The sequence below is a fragment of the Orbicella franksi genome, chromosome 13 (genome assembly GCF_964199315.1).
Source record: "Orbicella franksi chromosome 13, jaOrbFran1.1, whole genome shotgun sequence".
Lineage (NCBI taxonomy): Eukaryota > Metazoa > Cnidaria > Anthozoa > Scleractinia > Merulinidae > Orbicella > Orbicella franksi.
The window spans coordinates 3364246-3384900 of NC_138157.1; the positions used below are offsets into that span (position 1 = coordinate 3364246).

The window sequence follows — 20655 nt, forward strand, 5'->3', positions numbered from 1 at the left end:
TGTACTTCAAATACACAACACAAACTATCATTCCTGGACCTCGCTGAGAACTGCAGTGGCGCGCAAATTTATTTAGCCTTTCTTCGTTGGAGTGACTTCGGCTGATAGAAACTTTCGGGACCGATCCGTTATTTGTTAAACAGATGAACAGATTCTATCTACATGATTATTTTGCCGGGCCCTGGGAACGATGTACATTTGATCAGCGTGCCAGAGTTAGAACCGGAAGTTGCGTGACAGTTGAAATATGCCAGCTCACAGAGCCCTTTCTGTGGTATTTTTCCGCGTGGACATACTGAGCATACTGTGACCGGAATTTCTCGGGATCCATGGCTATCTGTTCTCTGGCAGCATTGATTCTTTTCTTGCTAAGCCTTGCTACAACCGGCAAAGCACAATCGCGTTATCAACAGAGAATCCTCGTCCTTGGAGGAGATGGCATGTTAGGAAGCGAAACAGTAGCCCGATTGAAACTCAGAGGACACGACATCACCATTCTGCATCGAGGAACGTGGTACTGGGACTCCGCTCTAAGAATCAAGCCATGGGTGAAGTTTGTACAGTGCGACCGGGAAGACTTTGACGTCTGCGCTGATAAACTAGGTGACATAACTCGAGAAAAAGGCATATTTGATGCAGTGATCGACTTTAGTGGGTACAAACCAAGCCATATCAAGGTAAACAGGGGTCCTTTGTCATTTCACTTTACAATATCAGTTTGTTGCTTGTCTAGACGTGATCTGGGCAACACTCGTGCTTGAGCTCACGTATATAATTTAAAGTAGTGCTTGATTCGAATGACATTGTCAACCCTCAAAATTATAGCGACATATGAAAGGTTATTAGTCTGACCATGTCTCCGAATAGAAGGTCAGGTAATTTATATTTGTCTTTTGGACGTTGCGTGACAATTTACATGAAAAACTTCAAAGAGAAACAATCATTGTTACTAAATGAGGGTGTCAATAAGATGGTGGCTTTCACTGCTAACGGTTAACATTTTGGCTTTTTTGCTGCTAACGGTTAATTTATTTTCCATTGTTTTGATAAGTTAAATTTTTTTTTTCATTTTTTTAAAAAAAGCTAAAAACGTATTTTAATTACCGTAAAACATATTTAATTTAAGGTCTAAGGACCATCCCGGGACTGAAAAACGTATCATTATAAGAATTGTAGTCTAATATTGCAAACAAGCCACAAAACAAGTCAAAAAAAAAGTATTTACAAGAGATGTTGAGACTTTCATTTTTTTAGTTTTTTTTTTTTTTTTTTTTTTTTTTTTTTTTTAAATATTTGTTACGGCTAACGGCTAAAATTTTCAACTTTACGTCTAACGACACAATCTTTGGCCCGGGGAGGCGTTTTACGACTGACGATTAACCCCAGTGAGACCCTCTTTAATAAGCATTTGATTTCTTGAAGTAATAAAATAATGGCATTTCGAGAGAAGTAATATATGAAATGACTCTAGTAAATTATTTCTCATGTCCCTGATTTGGTAGTAAACTAGTGCGAGCACTTTCAGCAAATTGTCAAATTGCAGCATGTTAAATTTCGCGATTTCGATCAGTTCAAGAAAACGAGGGGAGTCCAATGAGCCGAAATAAAATATGCGCGAGTTTAAAATAAGATTGAGGGAGTGGTAGCGCCGGGCAACTGACTTTCGTTGTTTCTCTGAGACTTCCAAATAGCTTACCCAATCGCATCCGTTTCCTCGCTCTAAGCTATTTCACGTTTAAGTTTAAGGTTCTCTGTATTTCCGCAGGATTTTATGGGCAAGATGCGTAGTAAGATTCGACGGTACATCTACATCAGTACTGATTCAGTGTACGAGGTTTGTCAGGAGCCTTCCCACGATGGGCCCACGCTTGAGGAGGACGCTGTGCGTCCAGAGGATCCGAATACAAGAGAGGCCCATGCTCGTAAGGACCCTTACGGTAGCGCCAAGCTGGACTGTAAGTAAAACACTACCCAACTACTTTAGATTAATAAGGACTGCGCTTTTTATTCTGGTTGTCGTCGTAAACATATTTGTGCATACTGCAAGAGCTAGAGAAGGCTAGTGTAAAAATGAAATTTTTTTTGAATTACATTGAAACGCCCGGGGAATCTCTTGTCTAGTTCCTAGTCCTTTTGATTTTGCCGCAGTCAATCTGTTTCGGGTCACGTGGCTCGAGCGAGTGCCGCAGTCTCATTAGCAATTAAATGGTGGAACATTCGTTTTGCAGGTGAAGATGTAATAAAGAGGGAAAATGAACTGTGGAACATCCCTTACTTGATTCTACGCCTGCCTGACGTCATTGGTCTCCGTGACAACACCAACAGATTCTGGAACTACCTTTTATGGATGCGATTCCAAGACATATTTGACCGGCCAGTGGTAATACCACACAGCCTCCAAACTAGATCTCTCAGCTTCGTCTTTTCTGAAGATGTGGCGAATCTTTTGGTAGTCCTTCCGGAGTATGGAGACAACGTGTATAACTTTGCTTACAACCTTGCATTTCGAGAACAAGTGACACTCGAAGAATTGCTCCGAAATATGGCCCAGCACCTTGGTCTCCCTGCGGTAAAGTTTGATAAGCCTAACCAATGGGGTACCCACTATTACCCCTCTGTTACGCGTGGCCCGTTGGATATTTCCATGGCGGAGAAATTTCTTCGTTGGAATCCGCATCAGCTTGACCATGGAATTAGAAAAACCGCGCAATTTTACGAGTACGCCATGAGGTCTTCGGAATTTCAGGTTCAACGAAAGGCAATCCTCGACAGTTTGGATGTCCCTTCTCATGCAATGGGAGCGTTTAGGAAACGGTTGAAGGAAGTTTATAATGTGGATTATGTTAGGCCGGATAATGTAAAAGACGAGTTATAACAAATACTGTAAGTCTAGGCTATAAACTCCAGCACCATGTCTAAATTCGACATAGAAGTGTGCTCAGCAAACGTTGTGTGGATTTTTGCCGCTCTCGAGACTGCAACTAATTCAAAATAATTCAATTATTGTGTAAACTGATGTGATGCAAATACTTTGCTTTATCGGCTAATAAAGATTTGGACGAATTCGTTCATAACTGAACAGAATTGACCATTTTTCCGGAATTGTGCGAAGTCCAGATCTTGTCCCAAATGCAAGTTTGTCCGATCTCTGACAGTTTCCGTTTTATCATTATAGTTTTCATTTCTGAAATTTGAATTTGAAGTACTTTACATAGGAGTTTACGTGGTTCCTAGCATCCCCTCCCATCTCTTGCCAAGTCATTTTCCCAGATTGAGTTCAGAAATCGAATTCAAAGGGATATTACCTCACGCGGAATTCGTATTGGTTTACACCCATTTCAATACAGCTTCGCAAACTGTCCTCCTACATCGTTTACTTACGTGCGGCCGGGGTTAGCATGCAAAGTACTAGTGGTAGCTGACGAGAGATCCCATTTTGCCCAGTCCATTCCAAAACTGAGGGTAGTTTGAAACTTCTTTATGAGTATATCCACTAAAATTTCGTCCGTTCTGTTCAAAGCTCGCTCCATTTGGCAGTACACAATACAAATAAAGCCATCATTTACTGCTTGTAATTCAACAGGGTTTCGTTTAATTTCAATACCAGTACATCATCATAATCTCAAAGTTCTTATCTGAACTGCTAAAATTGCACAACAAGTAACGTTTTGTAGTCACGTGCATTCAGAGCTAAACAAGAGAACTAGTTGCTCACAACCGTTTATTACCTGAACTAATTATGGTGAACACGTACAACAGAAAGGGCCAGGCTACAAAACAAAATTATAATCTCGACTCCAGGAGAGTTCTCCCTTAAACTTAAAAGGGAAAAGTGCCCTGGGGCCCGTTTCTCGTAAGCCACGGAAACCTTTCGGGCCCGTAAAACCATTTTTAGTTCATCTGTAGCTAAAAACGGAGAAGTGTATACGCCTGAAACTTCTTGTATGAAGGGAACCTCTGTTCATATTAAGAATATGTGACTAAAACAGCTCTGTAATCGTAAGGTTCGAGACTTTGCTATGGCTTTCCCGGTGCAAAAAATTTTCGGGACCTTCGAGAAACGGGCCCCTGGGCAAGAAGCAGAGAGTGTATAAGGGTATACTTCATCCATAGATGCCTACAATTTATCAGAGACAGTCACACGGCCAATACTCCCCATTTTGAATATCTTCAACACTGTTGGGATTTCTTTCCAGCCAGTTCCAGAAATAAACTATGAATGATTATAATAACATTAAAGCTAACTACAACAGCGTGATATACGAAGAATATCAATTTTCTTTGCTAATTTACAGCTTACGCAATTTCTGGTGGGCGTATTGTATAGAATTACGGTTAAATGATTTTTAAACACTACATCTGGATAACAAAAGTTTACGTTACCCGTAGGAGTTTGCGAGGCTTCAAACAATTAAAAAAACACCGAACAAGTGTAAATCAGGTAAAGAGGGCACGAGACTTTCAACGACGGAAAGCGCCTGCACTTTCGCTACTGCCGCTGACCAGCAGTGACAGTGTCGAGCCAGTCACTCGTACCCTCGATACAAGGTTTCCATATCGCGCAACTGGGACAGCGCAACTGGGACAGCACCAGCTGCCTTGCTAATCCCCGTATTGAGAAACTTCAGGAACTAAAAAAAGGAGTTACTAAAAAACTAACCAAAACTGACAAGTCAATTGCCGGTTTGGTATCAAATCACTTAAACACGATCTAATGAATTTACCAAACAAAAGAAGACAACGTGAGTTTTGGAAAATAATTGAGATTTGAAGCCAAGCGAATGTGCACACAGTACTAGACCATGATATAAATACTCGGCAAGACTATTTTTAGCTCTGGTTTTCACAGCCTATACTCTACTCTCAGCATATATTAGAAATTTTAAAACGTGAACGCATCATCGTATGCGTTACAAAAGTTCTACAGCTATTTCAATAGAAGTATATTAAACTATTTTAACCTCATTATCTTGGAAAACACGCTGCACATTTTTTTAAATATTACAAAACCTTTTTTGCGATGACAGTTCTCGGCAATAATTCTTATAAGTAATCAATATGGCCTTTTACTTTCAAACGTCGATGTACCCCTTTGGTATCTAAACCAACAGATTACTTAGCGCTGACAGCATACACGCTATCGTATGTCATGTAATATCTAACCAGTGGTTCTCACAGCCTGTTCAATTTGTCGAGTTTGACTCTGTGTTTCCCATATCGCGACATATAACACCTTTGACTTGAACCATTAAAATTTAACCGATGGGAGAATAAACTGGACTCCTTAGCTGTAATGGTGCACAGAATGGCTCCTCGCGAAATTATTCAGCTTCACAGATATCAAGAGTGATCCTTCTCTTTTGCTTTAGCTTGAATTAACTGTTTCTGTCGTCGAATCTGTTTCTGCAACATACTTAATCCCTCGTCATCAGAGTACGCACCTCCTCCCTGCTCCTGTCCCTCTTCCTTGTATAATTCTCCATCAGAGAGCCCTGTCCTTCTCTCTGGACAGGGGGGTGGTACCGAAGACTTCCTCGCAGGAGGCATAGGTGCACTTCTGCTTCGCGCAGCGTGACTTGCTAGCGCCGCAAGCTGTGCCTGTTGGGCTGCGGAAGGCCGTCCTGATACACTCTGGCTTCTGTTGTACATGGCTTTTGCTTTCTGTTGCGGTGTCCACCCGCCGGAATTTTCTTGAATATTTTCAGGATTCGAGCGATGATGTTGCCCACCGTAACTGAAATAGCCCGAATCACTGCTATTTAATCCGCCAATCTGGGCGTCTCCATTACCCGAGTAGCTGCTCTGTGAAGACGTCTCGCTGTCGCTTCTTCGATGAGCCATACCGTACTGGTACGGAGACATGGCAGACGCGGACTCACTCATGCAGCGTGTACGCGTATTACTGACAGCGTAAGGCGTGGCATATTGAGGCCCGTGAGGGTAGTGTCCTGACGCGTCCTCTCGCGGGTGTTCCGCTATGGAGGAAGGAAGGTAAACTTGTGCAAGCGAGGCAGAAGGTGACCTCTCCCCTGAGGAAGAGGAATAACAACCAGAGTCTGTAGATGTTGTCCACGACGTTCTGTCACCTGTGTAAAGGATTACACAAACACATATGAGATACTGCTAGTACGTTGCCAAGTTCTTACAAGAATGTGTAAAAGAACGTCTGGTCATGTGAACTGTCAGTGTATTAAAACTCCGACTAGACTGCTGGCAGTCTGTTTTTCTCTCGAGATTCAGCAGGGGTTATGAGGCCAGACGCTTTAGCCTAAAGGGGAATGGAAATGCCGACTGAACAATGTGCAAGCTGAAGAAAGCAAAGCGACAACTTAATTTCAAATGCCAGTCGTCTCCCCGCCCACAGTCCAAGCCCCAAGCCTAGCTTAGTGCAAACTGAAGGTAAACTTCTTCTCAACCGGTTGTACAGTCTGAAGCCCAACTAGCTGGCTATAAGCGAAGCTGAAGAGATTACTCGGAACCTGCTATGCTCCAAGTCCATCTAGAGGTCAAAGGCAAAGACTTGAACCCCAGACGTCCTGATTACAAGTTCAACGCCCTTACTGACCAAAACCTAATCGGAAACTTTGACATTGCCCTACCGAAGACTTGCCGAAACGGTATTCGTTTCTCCGATTGAAAAGGGAACATTTACTACTCACCTGGATGAGGTAAGGCAGACACTGCCCCAGGGAAGGGGGGAGGAGGTGGCATTTCGACTTGCAAGTCTCCTGAGTAACCAGGCGAGAGCAGCGGGGTTGGAGGCTTAGGAAAGCTCTCTACTGACGGCGATCCTATTGACGATCCTAGAGACGACATTGATGACTGGGACGAGGTGGAAGACACGCTAAAGCTTGTGGAACGGGAGCAGATGCGGGGCGGGGGTACTTTCTTGGGAGAAGTGGAGGGTGTGACGGATCCCGTAAGCTTGTTTCGCGTGTGACTGTGTTTCACGGAGAACGAGTAATGTCGACTGAATGCATTGAAATAAGGGTCCGTTTCTGACGGGGGTGGAGGCGGTGGGGTGGTAGGAGGGTCGCGGCCTGTATGCTGTGGACTGGTGGCTCTGGTCAATGTGGTCGTTGGACTCGGCGGTGGAGACTGCAAATAGCAACAAACAAACAAACAAACAAACAAACAAGCAAACAAATCATTCAGTTACCCAAAGGAGATCACTTCTTTCACTATTTATGGGTTGGACAATATGGGGTGTTGAAAACAGACTTGATTGCACACTTTGCTCTGACGAAACGTCAGTCTTACGAACTCGCCAAGGCGGTTAATTTACCGTCATCAACTTTAACTTGATGAATAGCTAAGTGTTTTACTTGCCCGCCGTGACGCCTAGCAGTTTCTTTAATAATTAATAATACTTATTATTAAAATACACATCGTACAGACTTCCATGTAATACTCAGTTGCGCACAAAAACCGATAACTCACTTATCTATTGCACAAGCTATGAGCAGCTCAAAACCGCGTTTATCAAAGTTGAACACTGTGTTTTGTTTTTTCACTCTAATCAGAAACTCTGTGGAAACTATTACTTTACGCGCAAATAAAAACCAATCAGGGAAGGCAAGCTAAATGGATCTCTGGGGAGGTGCGTCATCAAAATAGCATTTCTCGTGCCCAGTCTCAGGCGTCACTCGGCAGACGTGATGAAATAAACAAGTCATAGGGCCGAGGTTCACGTTTCGTAGTGTAAAGTTCATTTCAAGCTCCTTAGTCAGTAAGTTGAATTGTGTTTTCACCAACCTGGTCATCGTAGTTATGATGATCAGACAGTCTGAAGTCTCGCACTAGGTCCTCTCCAGCCAGTGGCAGCGTGGATGGACTAATTGTCTGCTTGATGATGTCTGCAAGAACTGACTGCAGGTGTTCAATTTCTCCCAACATAGAAATCTCGTGCTCCTAAAACCACGTGAAAAAGAATCTAGGTTAAACTCATTGCAATGATCAGAACAATACTAAAGTAACAAAGGCTAAATAATTTAGAACGCTAGATAGCCATTCAAAAAGTTGCAGTTCTTCAAATAAGAAATAACCGCCACATTTTACAGAAAAGAAATAATAAATCATGGACGGCAGCTAACTTAAGTTGCCTTAGGAAAGTATGAAATGCGAGGAGTGAGGAGAGACGAATCCCAGCTTCAGTGCAGGGAATGGCAAAGGAGATGAGCAGTTTATTTATCCCACATATACTTAAGAGAGACACTAAAATACAACCTGATATTATTGACTTGAAGCCACAGCTCTATATAACTATTTGTAGTTGACTTGACTTGAAACGTATCAGAGCGTGTGGAAACATTGATGATTATCTGAACCGACAATAACGAGTAAAACATCCTGATGAGACTTACCACAACTGGTCTAAAACAAGAAGCTAACAGACAATATCTAGTTCTCTCTTCCACCAACACTTTTCTGAGATAACGCTTCTCCTGCTCTTCAAATGCTGCTTGCTGAGCACTTGCTTGCTGCAAGATACAGTCACAGAGTTTACACATCAAAAAATAACATCAATTGCAAAGATATACCAGCAAATCAGAAAAATAGTGAACAAAACTAAACTGAAGAGAAGTGTTATGAATCTAGTGATGTATACAAAGTAGTTTGTAACACTTGGAGAAATGAGTAGCAGTCACGAGCAGTGAATTTCAATATCAGGACAAATGCTACAACAATTCTGATTGACCCACAGGTTTCCAGCATAAAAAGATTGCATGGACATTCCAGCAGGCAACGGAGAAAGTGGTGGCACAAACGTCTGCAAGGTGCATAGCTAGTGCAGATAAAAGACAGTGCTCCAGCAAAGAAAAACAAACCAACAAATTGCAACCAACAATTTCTCCAATGCCTGTTGCAATATTTCCCAACATATAACAACAGGGGAAACTTGTGAATACTTTTTTCTATTTCAAAGTGATACGCACCTTCAAGGCTGCATCAAGTTTTTCTTGGTGTTCTGACTTTCCTGGGAGAACAAAGAATATAGAATCATTGTCAACACTTATCATAATAAACTGTATAACTAAACATGTCTCCTACTTGGTAACAATCAAGTCTCGAGGCATAACTCTAAAATGTAACCACTGTAAACACAGCAACTCTAGCTCAGAGTGCTGGAAAAAGTTCTCTTCCACAAAACAATGATACAAGTGGGATATAGTTTCCAGTGACTTTATGACAGGGTGATTGGTAGCATTAAGGATGTAACATACACAGCTGGGATCACGCATTAAATACATTAGATTGATTTTCAAGTGTAATAAATATTTATTATGCTCACCTAACTCACCTTTTTTAACCTTCTTTTGCCACTTGTTTGTTTCTGCTGTAGCCTTTTTCAAATCCTGTTTGGCTTTCTTGTATTCTGACACAACAAAAAATTAATATTGTAACCCCAAATATCTACTAGAAACTAGTAGGGTACAAAAAGTGTACATATCCTTCCATTGTGTTGATGGATAAACAGAGCAATTTTCTTTTTCTACAGAATTATTGTAAACTTAAATGCACTTTTCTGTATTTTTTCATACACATGCCCTCAAAGACTCACACTGCAGCATCTAAGACAGATGACATACAGCAGCATAACAAAGAAAATTTGACAAATATAAAAAATATCAACTACACAAAATGATACACAAGTCATATTTTAGACTTAAATTGAATTAACATGTGGACACACTTTTAAAGATTTGATATGTTTTCAACCTCAGGATCAACAGCAGCTTTCAACAGGAAATAAATTCTTGTTATCAAACAATTTTTCCAACTTGATACCTTTTGCATGATCTTTGTCCATTTGTATAACAGACTTTTTCCAATCATCCAACCTCTCTTGAAGAGGAAAGATCAGGGCTTCACACAGTAACCTGAACAATCCACAAATCAAGCATTAGAACAATAATCATGGGCAAAAAATGTCACAAATTCGCTTCACATATATCATTATGGCTTTAAACTTGCATTACTTTCATTGCTTGAAACTTGAATTGTACTATACTCTTTTACTGTATTGCTCATTATTAGGTTTCTTTAAAAACAAAAATGTGGTGATTTCCTGGTTCAGTAGTGTGCAGTGCCCCAGTTAACAAAGGGGTCTCAGCTCAAAAACAATCTGACTTGACATATTCATGGAGAACTTCTGAGGTTTAGGCGAGGTCAGCTGCATCTACGTGTATTGACTCTTGTCCGTAGCTTAATACCAACTTGCCTTTGAATTTTATCTGGCACCCTGTAGGTTCCCTGCAGGTCTTGTCATTTTTAATCAGAAATTAGGTTTTAAGTTTTAAAACTTCAGTGGACTCCTAATAGCTTGAACCCTTGCCAACTCGAACGTTGTGCTAACTCGAACCAAAATCAATTTCCCTTGGATTTCCCTCATACATGTACATTTACTGTAATTTTACCCTTGGTAACTCAAACACTTGATAATTGGCACCTTCTGCTCTCTTGAAGCAATTTTAGTTTCCCTTCAGGTTATTTTCAATATAATTTTACCCTCGATAACTTGACCCATGTTTGTCAATACATCATAAGTCAAAATAAGCAGTACTCTGCTGCTTTAATTTTCTTTGTTCAGTTTCATGTATTTTGAGAAATATAAATATTTTATATTGTTCCATTTTCACTCAACGTCTCTATAATTAAATGTGAATAAAATGTTCACTGTTTGAATAGAAATACAGCAAACACTATTTTTTTCCTCATTTCTGGTTATCTGTTGTCAACTACCGATGACTCGAACTCCACATAACTTGAACCTGTTTCAATTTCTCTTGAAGGTTTGAGTTATCAAGAGTCAATTGTATTGCTTAGATGCATCCAATCCATGGTCTAAATAACATTTACAAGACTGTCTATGTAGTGAGTTCAAGCAGCGTGTTCAATTAAAAAAGAACTTACCCAGCCAATCCTTTCAGTTTACTATCCATGCTACGGTGCCTTATCACCATCTTGGTGAGAGATCCTCCTATGTCTTTGCAGCATCCTGAGAAATGAATGAATGAATAAATAAATAAATAAATAAATAAATACATAAATAAATAAATAAATAAATGAATGAATGAATGAATAAATGAATAAATAACAGTCACACGACCTGATATACAAATATGCATAACATGAGTAGGTCTACATCGAAGACAGACTGCGTATATAAATCTACTGTTTCACTATTAACATGAAAGTACATAGGTAGTATTTTTGTGCGACTTACTTTTTTTTCGTGATAGTTCATTTTTTTTTTTTTTTTTTAAATGAAAGCTAGGGTTCTGTTTCAAAAATATTGTGCGGGTAAGGGGATCTTAAAAAGGTCCAAAAAGTTCAAGGCCATAAGCTGGATTCCAGCACTCTACATAGATGTTAATTTAATTTACCACTGTGGGGTATAATGTTACATGTGATCATGTTTCCTTTCAGTACTTTACTCTCCAATCCAAATAACGTGTAACATTATACATCAGCGATTTCAATGACTACAGGTATAACTGAAGGTTTATCAGTTAATTTAATTTCGCTCAGAAATGTTCTTTGTACATTACGAGCATCTGCCTAGTACTCTGCAATGTGAATGGCAGTAACATTTTATAGCAAGAATAAGTCCAAAATGAGGGGTTATTGTTTCCCCTTGTATCCTGTCATAAGCAGACATTTCTCTGACAGGGTCTGGCCCCAGCAAATTGAGTGGCTGTGAGGATGATTTTGCCCATCTGGTTTGAACATCTAGAGGAAAGGCTTTCTAATTTATAAAGAAGTTCATTTCTAAAAGCTTTGGCTGCTTGCAAAAACCAGTTGCCCTCCTGATGAATACACTTACATAGCATGAGTATCCCCTGGATTGAGATAAAAAAAGGTGGCATAAATAATCCATGAGATATGTCCTATGATATGCATCAATCAGCCACATGCTGTCAACTGTGTGTGATTGATAACCCTCTTAGCTCAAGAAGAAAATCTATTTTAGTCTAAAAAGGGGCCAAAAATATACTTTGCTGTTATGCATTTAACCATTATTCATCGACAAAACAAGATTAAACTTTCAATGTAGAAACTAATGACGGACAAAATACTCAAGTGTTAAACATAGAAAATCCAATGCTGAAACAATAGGATTTGCTAACCCAGGCCACACAAGACTGATTAGAATATAAAGTGGACAGTCTTTCACACCCTTCATTACTACATAAGATAAAATTATATAGAGCTGTGAGACAAAAGGTATAACACAGGGTATTATCTATAGCAAATTCATGCTGTCTATTCAAACATCACACAAAGTCAAATTCTAAAACAATTTACGTGACAGACTTGTTCATTCTTTAAAAAATTCATAATATTAGACTGACAACAATAATTCATTGATGATAAGATAGGTATTATGAATCATTTGACCAGAAAGGAATGCACCAGCATAGCATTAAAACAAGATTCTAAATCCATTGATAGGAGTAACAGGAACAAAGACATATTTCTACAATGACGGTCTTTGTCTTTAACACAATACAAAAGAATAAATATTATTTCTTGTGTGACAGGCCGGCACCATCCTCTCATTTTTCCTTCCTGTTTGGTTATGTCATGTTCACATAGCAAAAGTTTTCTTCAAGTTGTGTGATACAAAAGAATTATAATGTTGTCAGTTGCTTTCACTTGAAGATGCAATACACACAAGATAGCAAATGCAAGATAGCAAATTTATATCAAGCACCTCATGGAAGGTTTTCAACCAAGATTACATGTTAATGACATTCTTATATGGGTAATGAGTTGGATAGAATGAAAAAAGTTACTTTACAGATGTTCATGTCCTAGAATGCTTGCTCATTTGCTACCTTTGTTATTACATTATAAATGTCTGTCGAGGTCTAAAGTTTTCAGATTTAATCACCACATAAATGTTAATTAAAAATATTCATTGAGACACAAGAAAATTCTAGTAAATATACTTTGTCAACAATAATTTTCCCACACTCTTTTTCTCACATCAATAAAATTAAAAACACTCTTGGATGGAAGGTGTTCAAAGTTAATTGATGACTTCATAAACTTGGGATTTATCTAAAGGAAGTAGAGGTATTTAACTTAGAAAAATAATCCCACACATGGAAAAGATAACAAACATCAGGGCCAATCAATGCAGTTTAAAAGTGGACAAGCATTCCAATGCAATTATGTATGTCTTTCAAAAGACATAAATTGATTAATTAAGGTACAAATACATTAGCCAGTAGGTAATTAACCACATGTTTATTTAAGCACTGGCATGGTAAAAAAAAAATAATATGAGGTCTGCTTTCCTTGTTGTTATATAAAGACAAAACAAGCAAGGGCCTGGTTTTAATTGCTATTGTGAAAATTCCACAAAGAAAAGATAAGATTATGTTTTGACATAATTTTCCCAATTTAAGCATGTTCAGCAAAAATTAATGCTTTTTAATGATGCAATAGGAAGAAATACAACACCTTTACAAAGTCCTTCCACAATTGAACACAGGCATACGAAAATAAGGCAGAAAGTTGCAGGAGCTACCTCAGTCTGCTAACTCTAGGTAACAAATTACCCAGTTTCATTGATTGTAAGTGGTATGTTGTCATGGAAAACATGGCCAATAAAGTGACATATGTAGCCATCAAATGTTGTAATCATACATTATTTTGCATGTGGTTTTGGATTGGGGGTTCAAACGCTGGGGTTCAAAAAAACTTTCAAATAGAACTATGCAGTGTCTAATTCACTTGAAAGGCACTGCTTCATACACATAACTTGCACACAGTTTAAGCAGAATAAAATGCCGTCGGGTTGCTCACATAGACAATGCCACAGCTGTTTATAATATTAACAAATGAAATAATGAATCTCTCTTACAAAAATATGTGACAAATTACGCTTGACAAATGTTGTACCAGCAACTAGCCAGTGTGCCAGGTGCAGTTGGGGAAAGCGAAGAAGTAATGCAGAAAGAAATAGTAAAGGAATGTTTCTGCATTAAAAACCTTGGTTAAGATATTCAATGAAGGTTGCATTTCTAAAAAGAAATGTCCTTGTAGTTGTACCAGAAGCATAGGTGATATGCTTCTGGTTGTACAAGACAGGCTTTTAGCTAGGATTTCAAATGCGGGTGTCCAAAATGAGCTATAGGGTCTGCTCAAATGAACAATTTATAAAGAAACATGAAAAATTAAACAATTTTCTTTAAAAAGTGGGAGTCCGTAGGATGCCAGCATGCAGACTTTTAGTGCCTCATTGGCCAGTTATGCAGGCATTTCCTTACATCTTACAAAATTGGATTACTTTCAGTTTATGTGCATATCTACCAAAATTCTGAACTGCTAGTCAAATAGGTTCCCTACACTGTATATAAAATTCTTTACATCAAATACTTTACAGCACACGTAACATGTTAAATTAAACCATTGCCCTGTGGGATACACAGCAGAATTAATTTTCACAAAGTAGAACACAAGACACCCTGTAATTATCTTATGTTTGGCAAAAATCCATTCCATTAAAATCGCTTCAGAAAGTCAGTCATGAAGAGGTTTCAATAGCTGCACCTTTATAAATTGTTTCGAGGTACCTCCATACTCTACAATGACCAAACACACATGTGCAGAATCTTACAAATCTGTTAAACTAATTACTTCTAGTAACTGTTAACATAACTTGACACAAGGCGATGTGCAGGGAAAAGAGTTAGTGGTAAACAACATATCAAAATTTATAACAAAACTTTGGCATAAAGTAAAGGAGTACAACAATTTTGACATTTTTTGAAATACATCCAGAAAAATGATCTTTACTTCCAGAATTCTCTATAACAAATTGACCGTTTCTGTAACTAGAGGAGATTGGTGAATTGTTACACAAATTCAATTTATAAGTGGAAATTTGTGGCAATGTAATAATTGAATCTTAAAATTTTCATGTTATTCTGGCACAAAAAATAATACTTAAAAAACTGGTACAGTGCAGTGGCTAAAACACGGAAGTTACTTCACAGGTCAGCTTTGGAACATGATAGTCGACAGTAAAGACTTCAGTCTATCGGGTTTTCTTGTCATATATCTAGCGGTCAACTTCTGGGTCTTGTTGAAGTGATACTATTCATTTGAAGATTTTTTCTTAAATTTAACCCATTTTACGGTCGTGAAATGGTTCCAATATGAACTTCATCAAATGCTGTTGAAAATTTCCATCACAAGGGGATTTCCGCGACTCTATGTACTCAATTAGCACCCAGAAATTCGAGTTTTGTACAAAACAGGTGGCGCGAAAATATAAATAAGACCGGAATTGATGCAACGAAACCAAACCGCAAATTCGATAGGAAGAGATAAGATGGAAAAAAAAATCACAACTGAGTTCAAAAGCAAAGTAAAAAACAAACGAACGATTTCAGGACTGAAGAAATAACAAAAGCAAAAGAAGATTTTTCTACGAACCGATCAAACTACAGTAAGCTAAATTTGAATTGAACAAAACCGAATTACGCGGTAAAATGCAATTTCTTTAGCGCCAAAATTGTTAACGGACAACGAACAGTGTAAAGACCTGCTAGACAAGTACGAGAGAAAGTGGCGCTAAAGTCTAGAAACAGGAATGGCATTTCAAAGAGACCATTTCTAACGAAGTTAGCTGGTTCATGTCAAACACTGAGTTGAAACGTCGCGGTAAAAGTTTTAGATCACAACAAAGACCGCGTTGTGCGCGTAAACTGTCGATCGAAGCTCGCGAATGCTGTGCCACATTCGAGACTTGGCTTCGATCGGTTCTACTCTTCCGAAGTACGAAAAGTTTAGTTGCATGCAAGTTTAACGAAAAAACCTGTAGTGGCCAGTTATTAAATAAAATCTACAAATAATATTTTAGTAAACACCGCCGCTTTGCCTTGAGTTAACAACAATATCAAACTGCTTTGTAAATTCCCGTGTCGATCACATTTTCGTCTTACATTGACGTTGAAGACTTGACTGAAAACTCGATCAAAGGTTGATGGTACATGCGCGCCTGTTACTCTCTGTTTGTTCTTTCGTGAGAGAAAAACATTCCCTTGCCAAAGTACGACTCAAAATTCTCCCGCAAAAGGTAACCCTTAAATAAACAACAACTAAAAATACCAAGCTGAAGTCCTGACCCGCTGAAATTAAAACCGCGGAGTGACGAAAAACGAAAACATGTGCTTTTGGCCCCTGCCACATTTAAGCTTATCTTTGAAAATTTCGAGTTTGTCTGGTTCGTAAAATATTGGCTCAGTTCTGTGTTTTGCTAAACAACTGCGGTACCAAAGCAAATAAAAGTTGAGTGAGGCTTACGCGGCAAAATGGAAAAGTGCCGTGAAATACGTTGTACACTCACCTCGTGACGAGTTCGCGGCATCGGCGACGCGCTGAAAAGCGTCCAAAAATGCATCCGCTGCGATAACTGTTGTCCTGGACAAGTAAAATTTGAAATAAATTAGCTTTTCTGTTCTCTTATCTTCGGTCAAAAACTAAATTATCAACGCGTAAATTATAGAAAATCAGACTCCAATTATTCGCGACGTACTTTAGCGCCGAATGTAGTTTACTCGCTTTGCCTACGAAATCTTCCCACACCGGGGCACTGGCCTGAAGGAAAGAGAAAGAAATTAGCTCTAAAAATGACTAGAAAAATTACAAACTAAAACTTTTTCAAGAATAATTCACGATTCCCACCTTTATGTCGTTCAATATCAAATGAATTAAGTTCCCTTCGCTGTCCGCGTTGTCGCCCATGATGGCGGTTGTCTGTAGTTCGCTCGCTTCTATTTCACTTTCACGTTTTTAACATGAGTTCATTGAAGTCCCGCAGTTCTACTATGGAATTTAGGAATGACTTTCTTCGCGTGGATAAGGAGTGTCAGTTTTCACGTTGTGTTCAAGGATATCCTAGGTACGGAAGCGCGAGTATTTCTCCCTACAAAGAATACAATCTTCCGATTAGCACACATATACCCACACATCATGGTCTCCGATCAAGTCACGTGATAAGTTATCACTGACTTCATTTGCATTCGCACGAGACGCGGCCGATGAAAATTAAACAAATGCCCACAGACTTGTATCATCAATTAGCAAATTTACGTACAGAAAAACGCGATAAATATTTATGAAAACCGTGCATGCATCGCTGTGCGCTGGCCAGATGTCGTTTTAAAAACAGACCGAGACACCGCGCCTGTAATGACCTCGCCGGTGATGTCTTTGAATTTCGACGCAAAGCTGGGTTGGGTATCAATTTATTGTCTCAAAATTCAGCCATGCCTTAACTACGACGACGTTAAAGAAACAAACAACAGTTCTAGACTATACAGACTGTATAAGATGACGAAAAAACAGCACGTCCGAAGAAGGATTTCAAAACCACAAACTCTAAACATTTGTTTTGCGACCATGGCTACAGAACCGAACATTCTTTCAATACATGTATTTTAGATACATTTATAGCGCGAATAGAGAGAATTCGTCGCTTAAGTTTCAAGCAAGAGGAATTTTTACAGTGCTATGTATAATTGTACAGTAAAACTAAAAAAGAAACATTCTTTTTAACGATTTTTTTCAAATCGTGGTATTTTTTTTAAAGACTATCTTCTCTTATCACAAGCGCGCATCTTTAAAGAGAAAAATTATCTACAAATTGTTAACTTCTCTGTTGCACCGCGTATCAACAATGACAACTTGGAAATCTTGACTTGGAGAGCGTTTGCAAGATGAGTAGAAACAGACGAGAGCAAAATCTTCCAGGGATAGGTCACAAGGTCAGAGAGACACTTCGTTCAGCCAGGCCTACAGACTACTTGTCATATAGGCGTCAGTTTGTGTGAGTGTGTGATCGTTTTAGCACCATTAGCTGAACAACGATTATCACTTCTATTCTTTTTGATACAAAGAAAATTAAGGAGCTTTTCAATGAGATAATCTGGTTCAGCTTAGAATAAATCTTTAACGCCAGAGATGCATTGAAAGTCTTCCCTGAAAAAAAAAAAAAAAAGCGATTTTTCGTGTTGCTTCATTTATAAGCCAGCTTATAACGCTTGTAAAGATAAGAAATTACGTCAAATACATTTTTTCTAGAACAAGCCTATCTCTTAAACACTTCGTAATAACAGTATGCTTAATAAATAACTGCGGTAAACCCAAATCTTTACATTGTGGTTTGAGACAACATTAGCAATATTAAAGACAAATCCAGGATAGAGGTCACTCGATCAGGATAAGGAAAATTAAAAGGTCACTTACTCAAATCCTCACCGAAGCACTGAACAGTTCAGCTGTTTTAGCAATTTGTCATTAAAAGAAAAGCTTTCAACCGCAGCGTGCACTGATACTTGGTCCGATATCACAAAATATCGCATGTGCTGTGGACACTACACCGAGCACTCGGAAATACTTGAAGTCCTCGAGATGAGAACAGGCTGATAAAACGAACATTCGATACCAAAGGCTTTGGACCGATCAATTTAAAATACACTGACTAGACAGTAAGAAAACGAAGTCAGAAGTCATGGAAAGAAAACTGAGAAGATGTCGACTGAAAAAAAATATAATAATTCAAGTTGTCATGAGTGTAGTTAATATTAAGACGCAATATAATGATGTTGGCGTTCGCTTGCCACACAATGATCTATGTTGCTAGCTGATGGCTCAACAGGTGTCTATAACAAATCAGAATTAAAAGCGTTCTTCAGCCATGCCTTTCACTTATAATACTTTGAGATACTTGTAAGTTAGGCTGGGAAAGTCAACTATTAGTTTTGGCGTGATTTCAGAACCACTTGGCAGTGATAGGCAGTGCTTGACTGATCTAAAATCATGCAAGAGCCTTCCCTTCCGACAATAAATCAGCCTGGCTGAATTGCACGAATCTTTCTCTTCAGTATAGATTTAACTCTACCTAAACGGCTTATCTTCGAAAAACCCAACTTGAAATTAAAGCTCAAACAATGGTATTAGTAAACGAGGCGTTGATTTTAAATCTGACTTGTAAAACATGTACTTCAGTTGACAACGATGAAACAACTTAGGAACGTAAGCAACTTTTGGAAACTTTATACTCTACCATTGAACCGCGTGGGTGACGATTTTGCTTTTCGATGACAATTTCATAATCCTGTCAAAAGTGTTTCCACGGAAATGTGTTTCCATCTTCTCAGGAAATTTTTAGGTATTTTTAAAGCTGACGAATTTTGTACCGTGGATAAATAAAGATTATCTATCTATCTATCTAGAATTAAAACAAGGAAAACATTACTACAGCAGATGCGAACAGTGTCACTCACAATAGCTTCGGTATTCCATTTTAAGCTCATAATAACACTGCAAGACTCTAAAATAACAACAACAAAAAAAGACATTTTATGTCCTTAAAACTTTGTTTTGTTGGAAAACGTAAACAAATTAAATCACAAAGCAATTTTGAACTCAGTTGCAAGAACCAAAGTTTAATGAATGACTTTCGTTGTAACATGTATCAGTTGCTGTTGTTATTGTTGTTGTTGTTGTTTTTCTGAAAGCTTTGGCCCTACAGCAATGTGCGTAAATTAAGCTTTAATTTCGGAAAGGCGGGAAATATTATCCCATCCCCGTTGCGGAGACCACCCCAACAGCCTGAACGATGTGTGGAGAATTTAACACTGAACTGAGAATGGAACTGACTCTCACAAACCTAGACCAAGCCAACATAAGTCTCGTCACTTTCTGAAATAAGTGTGAATGATTTTTTTTTTTTCATTACTGCACCATTATAGCTAGCTTCTCATATCCAACGCTCGATTTTCATATTTACTGTTTTCATTATTCTCTTCGCAAATATCACATTTCCTCTATGCAAATTCAAAACAGCTTAGATCAGTCTGGCCTCTGCCCAACGCATAATAAGTTTTCTTTTTCACCGATGAAACAAAATACTCAAACATTCGCTTTCGACGTCGGCGTAATAAAATAGACTTATGACAATATTATATTTCCTTGCGGTGAGAGCCTCTGGGTTACGCTAGCCCTTGCATGCTGTTTTTGTTGCTGAAAATACACATCTTGGTCCATAAATATGCGAAAACTTTGTCATGTTACAAAGTGGGAGTGAGCCCAACAATTTCCGCTTTCATTGTCTCGCTGGCAACGGTTTCACAGTAACGAAACCGCAAAATTTGCCGCAAGGGGAAGGAGGTAGCGTCCGACACACACCTAATGATTTTCAAGAGCTACCGTCTTGTCTGAAACGTGTTGAATTCTTCAAGCGAGCCGTGCCAATTTGCACAGATCTACGCGGATCCGCCAAACTAGCGGCATTCCTAAATAAACAGCGTCACGATTTTATTTGGTCAGGGCTAAAAATCTGGGCAGAAACAAACATTAATTTAACCTAACTTTATAAATCTCTAATGTGCATTAAGAATTCTAAGAAAAAAAAAAGAGAAATTATTAAACGTGTACAGAGCAAAAACTTCACTGGAAATTTTTAATTCATACTGAATGGTTTCAGCTCTTGGCCTCAGCGATTGAAATAAAATGTACGTCAATATCATACGCACGTAGGGGCTCTGAAGTAGGTGCAATGATACCGAAATAAAAATTTATTGAGGAATTCGGGACCGACCAGATACACAGACACAAGGCCGGAGTGCCTCC

The 20655-nt window shown here is 38.8% G+C and overlaps 3 protein-coding genes across 6 annotated transcripts in view; 2 read left to right on the top strand and 1 right to left on the bottom strand.

Annotated features, from left to right (window-relative positions):
• The first annotated feature begins 322 nt into the window (after nt 1-322).
• Nucleotides 323-3581, top strand: LOC145466335 (uncharacterized). Its single transcript, XM_081450045.1, has 3 exons — nt 323-677; nt 1766-1955; nt 2229-3581. Exons 1-3 carry the CDS (start codon nt 330-332, stop codon nt 2873-2875), a joined length of 1185 nt encoding a protein of 394 aa, XP_081306171.1. The 5' UTR covers nt 323-329; the 3' UTR covers nt 2876-3581.
• A 125-nt stretch (nt 3582-3706) lies between these two features.
• LOC145466332 (uncharacterized) overlaps nt 3707-20655 on the bottom strand; it is a 24537-nt gene continuing 7588 nt past the window's right edge. The window contains exons 1-12 of one of the 3 annotated variants that reach the window (XM_081450038.1): nt 17117-17531; nt 16705-16945; nt 16556-16617; nt 16367-16440; nt 10915-10999; nt 9790-9881; nt 9293-9376; nt 8937-8977; nt 8364-8480; nt 7756-7911; nt 6660-7098; nt 3707-6086 (exon numbers count right to left, since the gene is read on the bottom strand). In XM_081450038.1, coding sequence (XP_081306164.1) covers nt 5341-6086; nt 6660-7098; nt 7756-7911; nt 8364-8480; nt 8937-8977; nt 9293-9376; nt 9790-9881; nt 10915-10999; nt 16367-16440; nt 16556-16617; nt 16705-16764 — 1956 coding nt within the window. In that variant the 5' untranslated portion in view covers nt 16765-16945; nt 17117-17531 and the 3' untranslated portion in view covers nt 3707-5340. Of the gene's footprint in view, nt 6087-6659; nt 7099-7755; nt 7912-8363; nt 8481-8936; nt 8978-9292; nt 9377-9789; nt 9882-10914; nt 11000-16366; nt 16441-16555; nt 16618-16704; nt 17532-20655 lie in introns of those variants that run through there. The other 2 variants (XM_081450037.1, XM_081450039.1) reach the window with 2 other exon arrangements.
• The window catches only part of LOC145466333 (uncharacterized), a 25424-nt gene continuing 22749 nt past the window's right edge, over nt 17981-20655 (top strand). For both annotated transcript variants that reach the window (XM_081450041.1, XM_081450044.1), the window contains exon 1: nt 17981-20655. This exon is cut by the window's right edge and continues 499 nt beyond it. The gene's annotated coding sequence lies outside the window, so the exon portion shown is untranslated.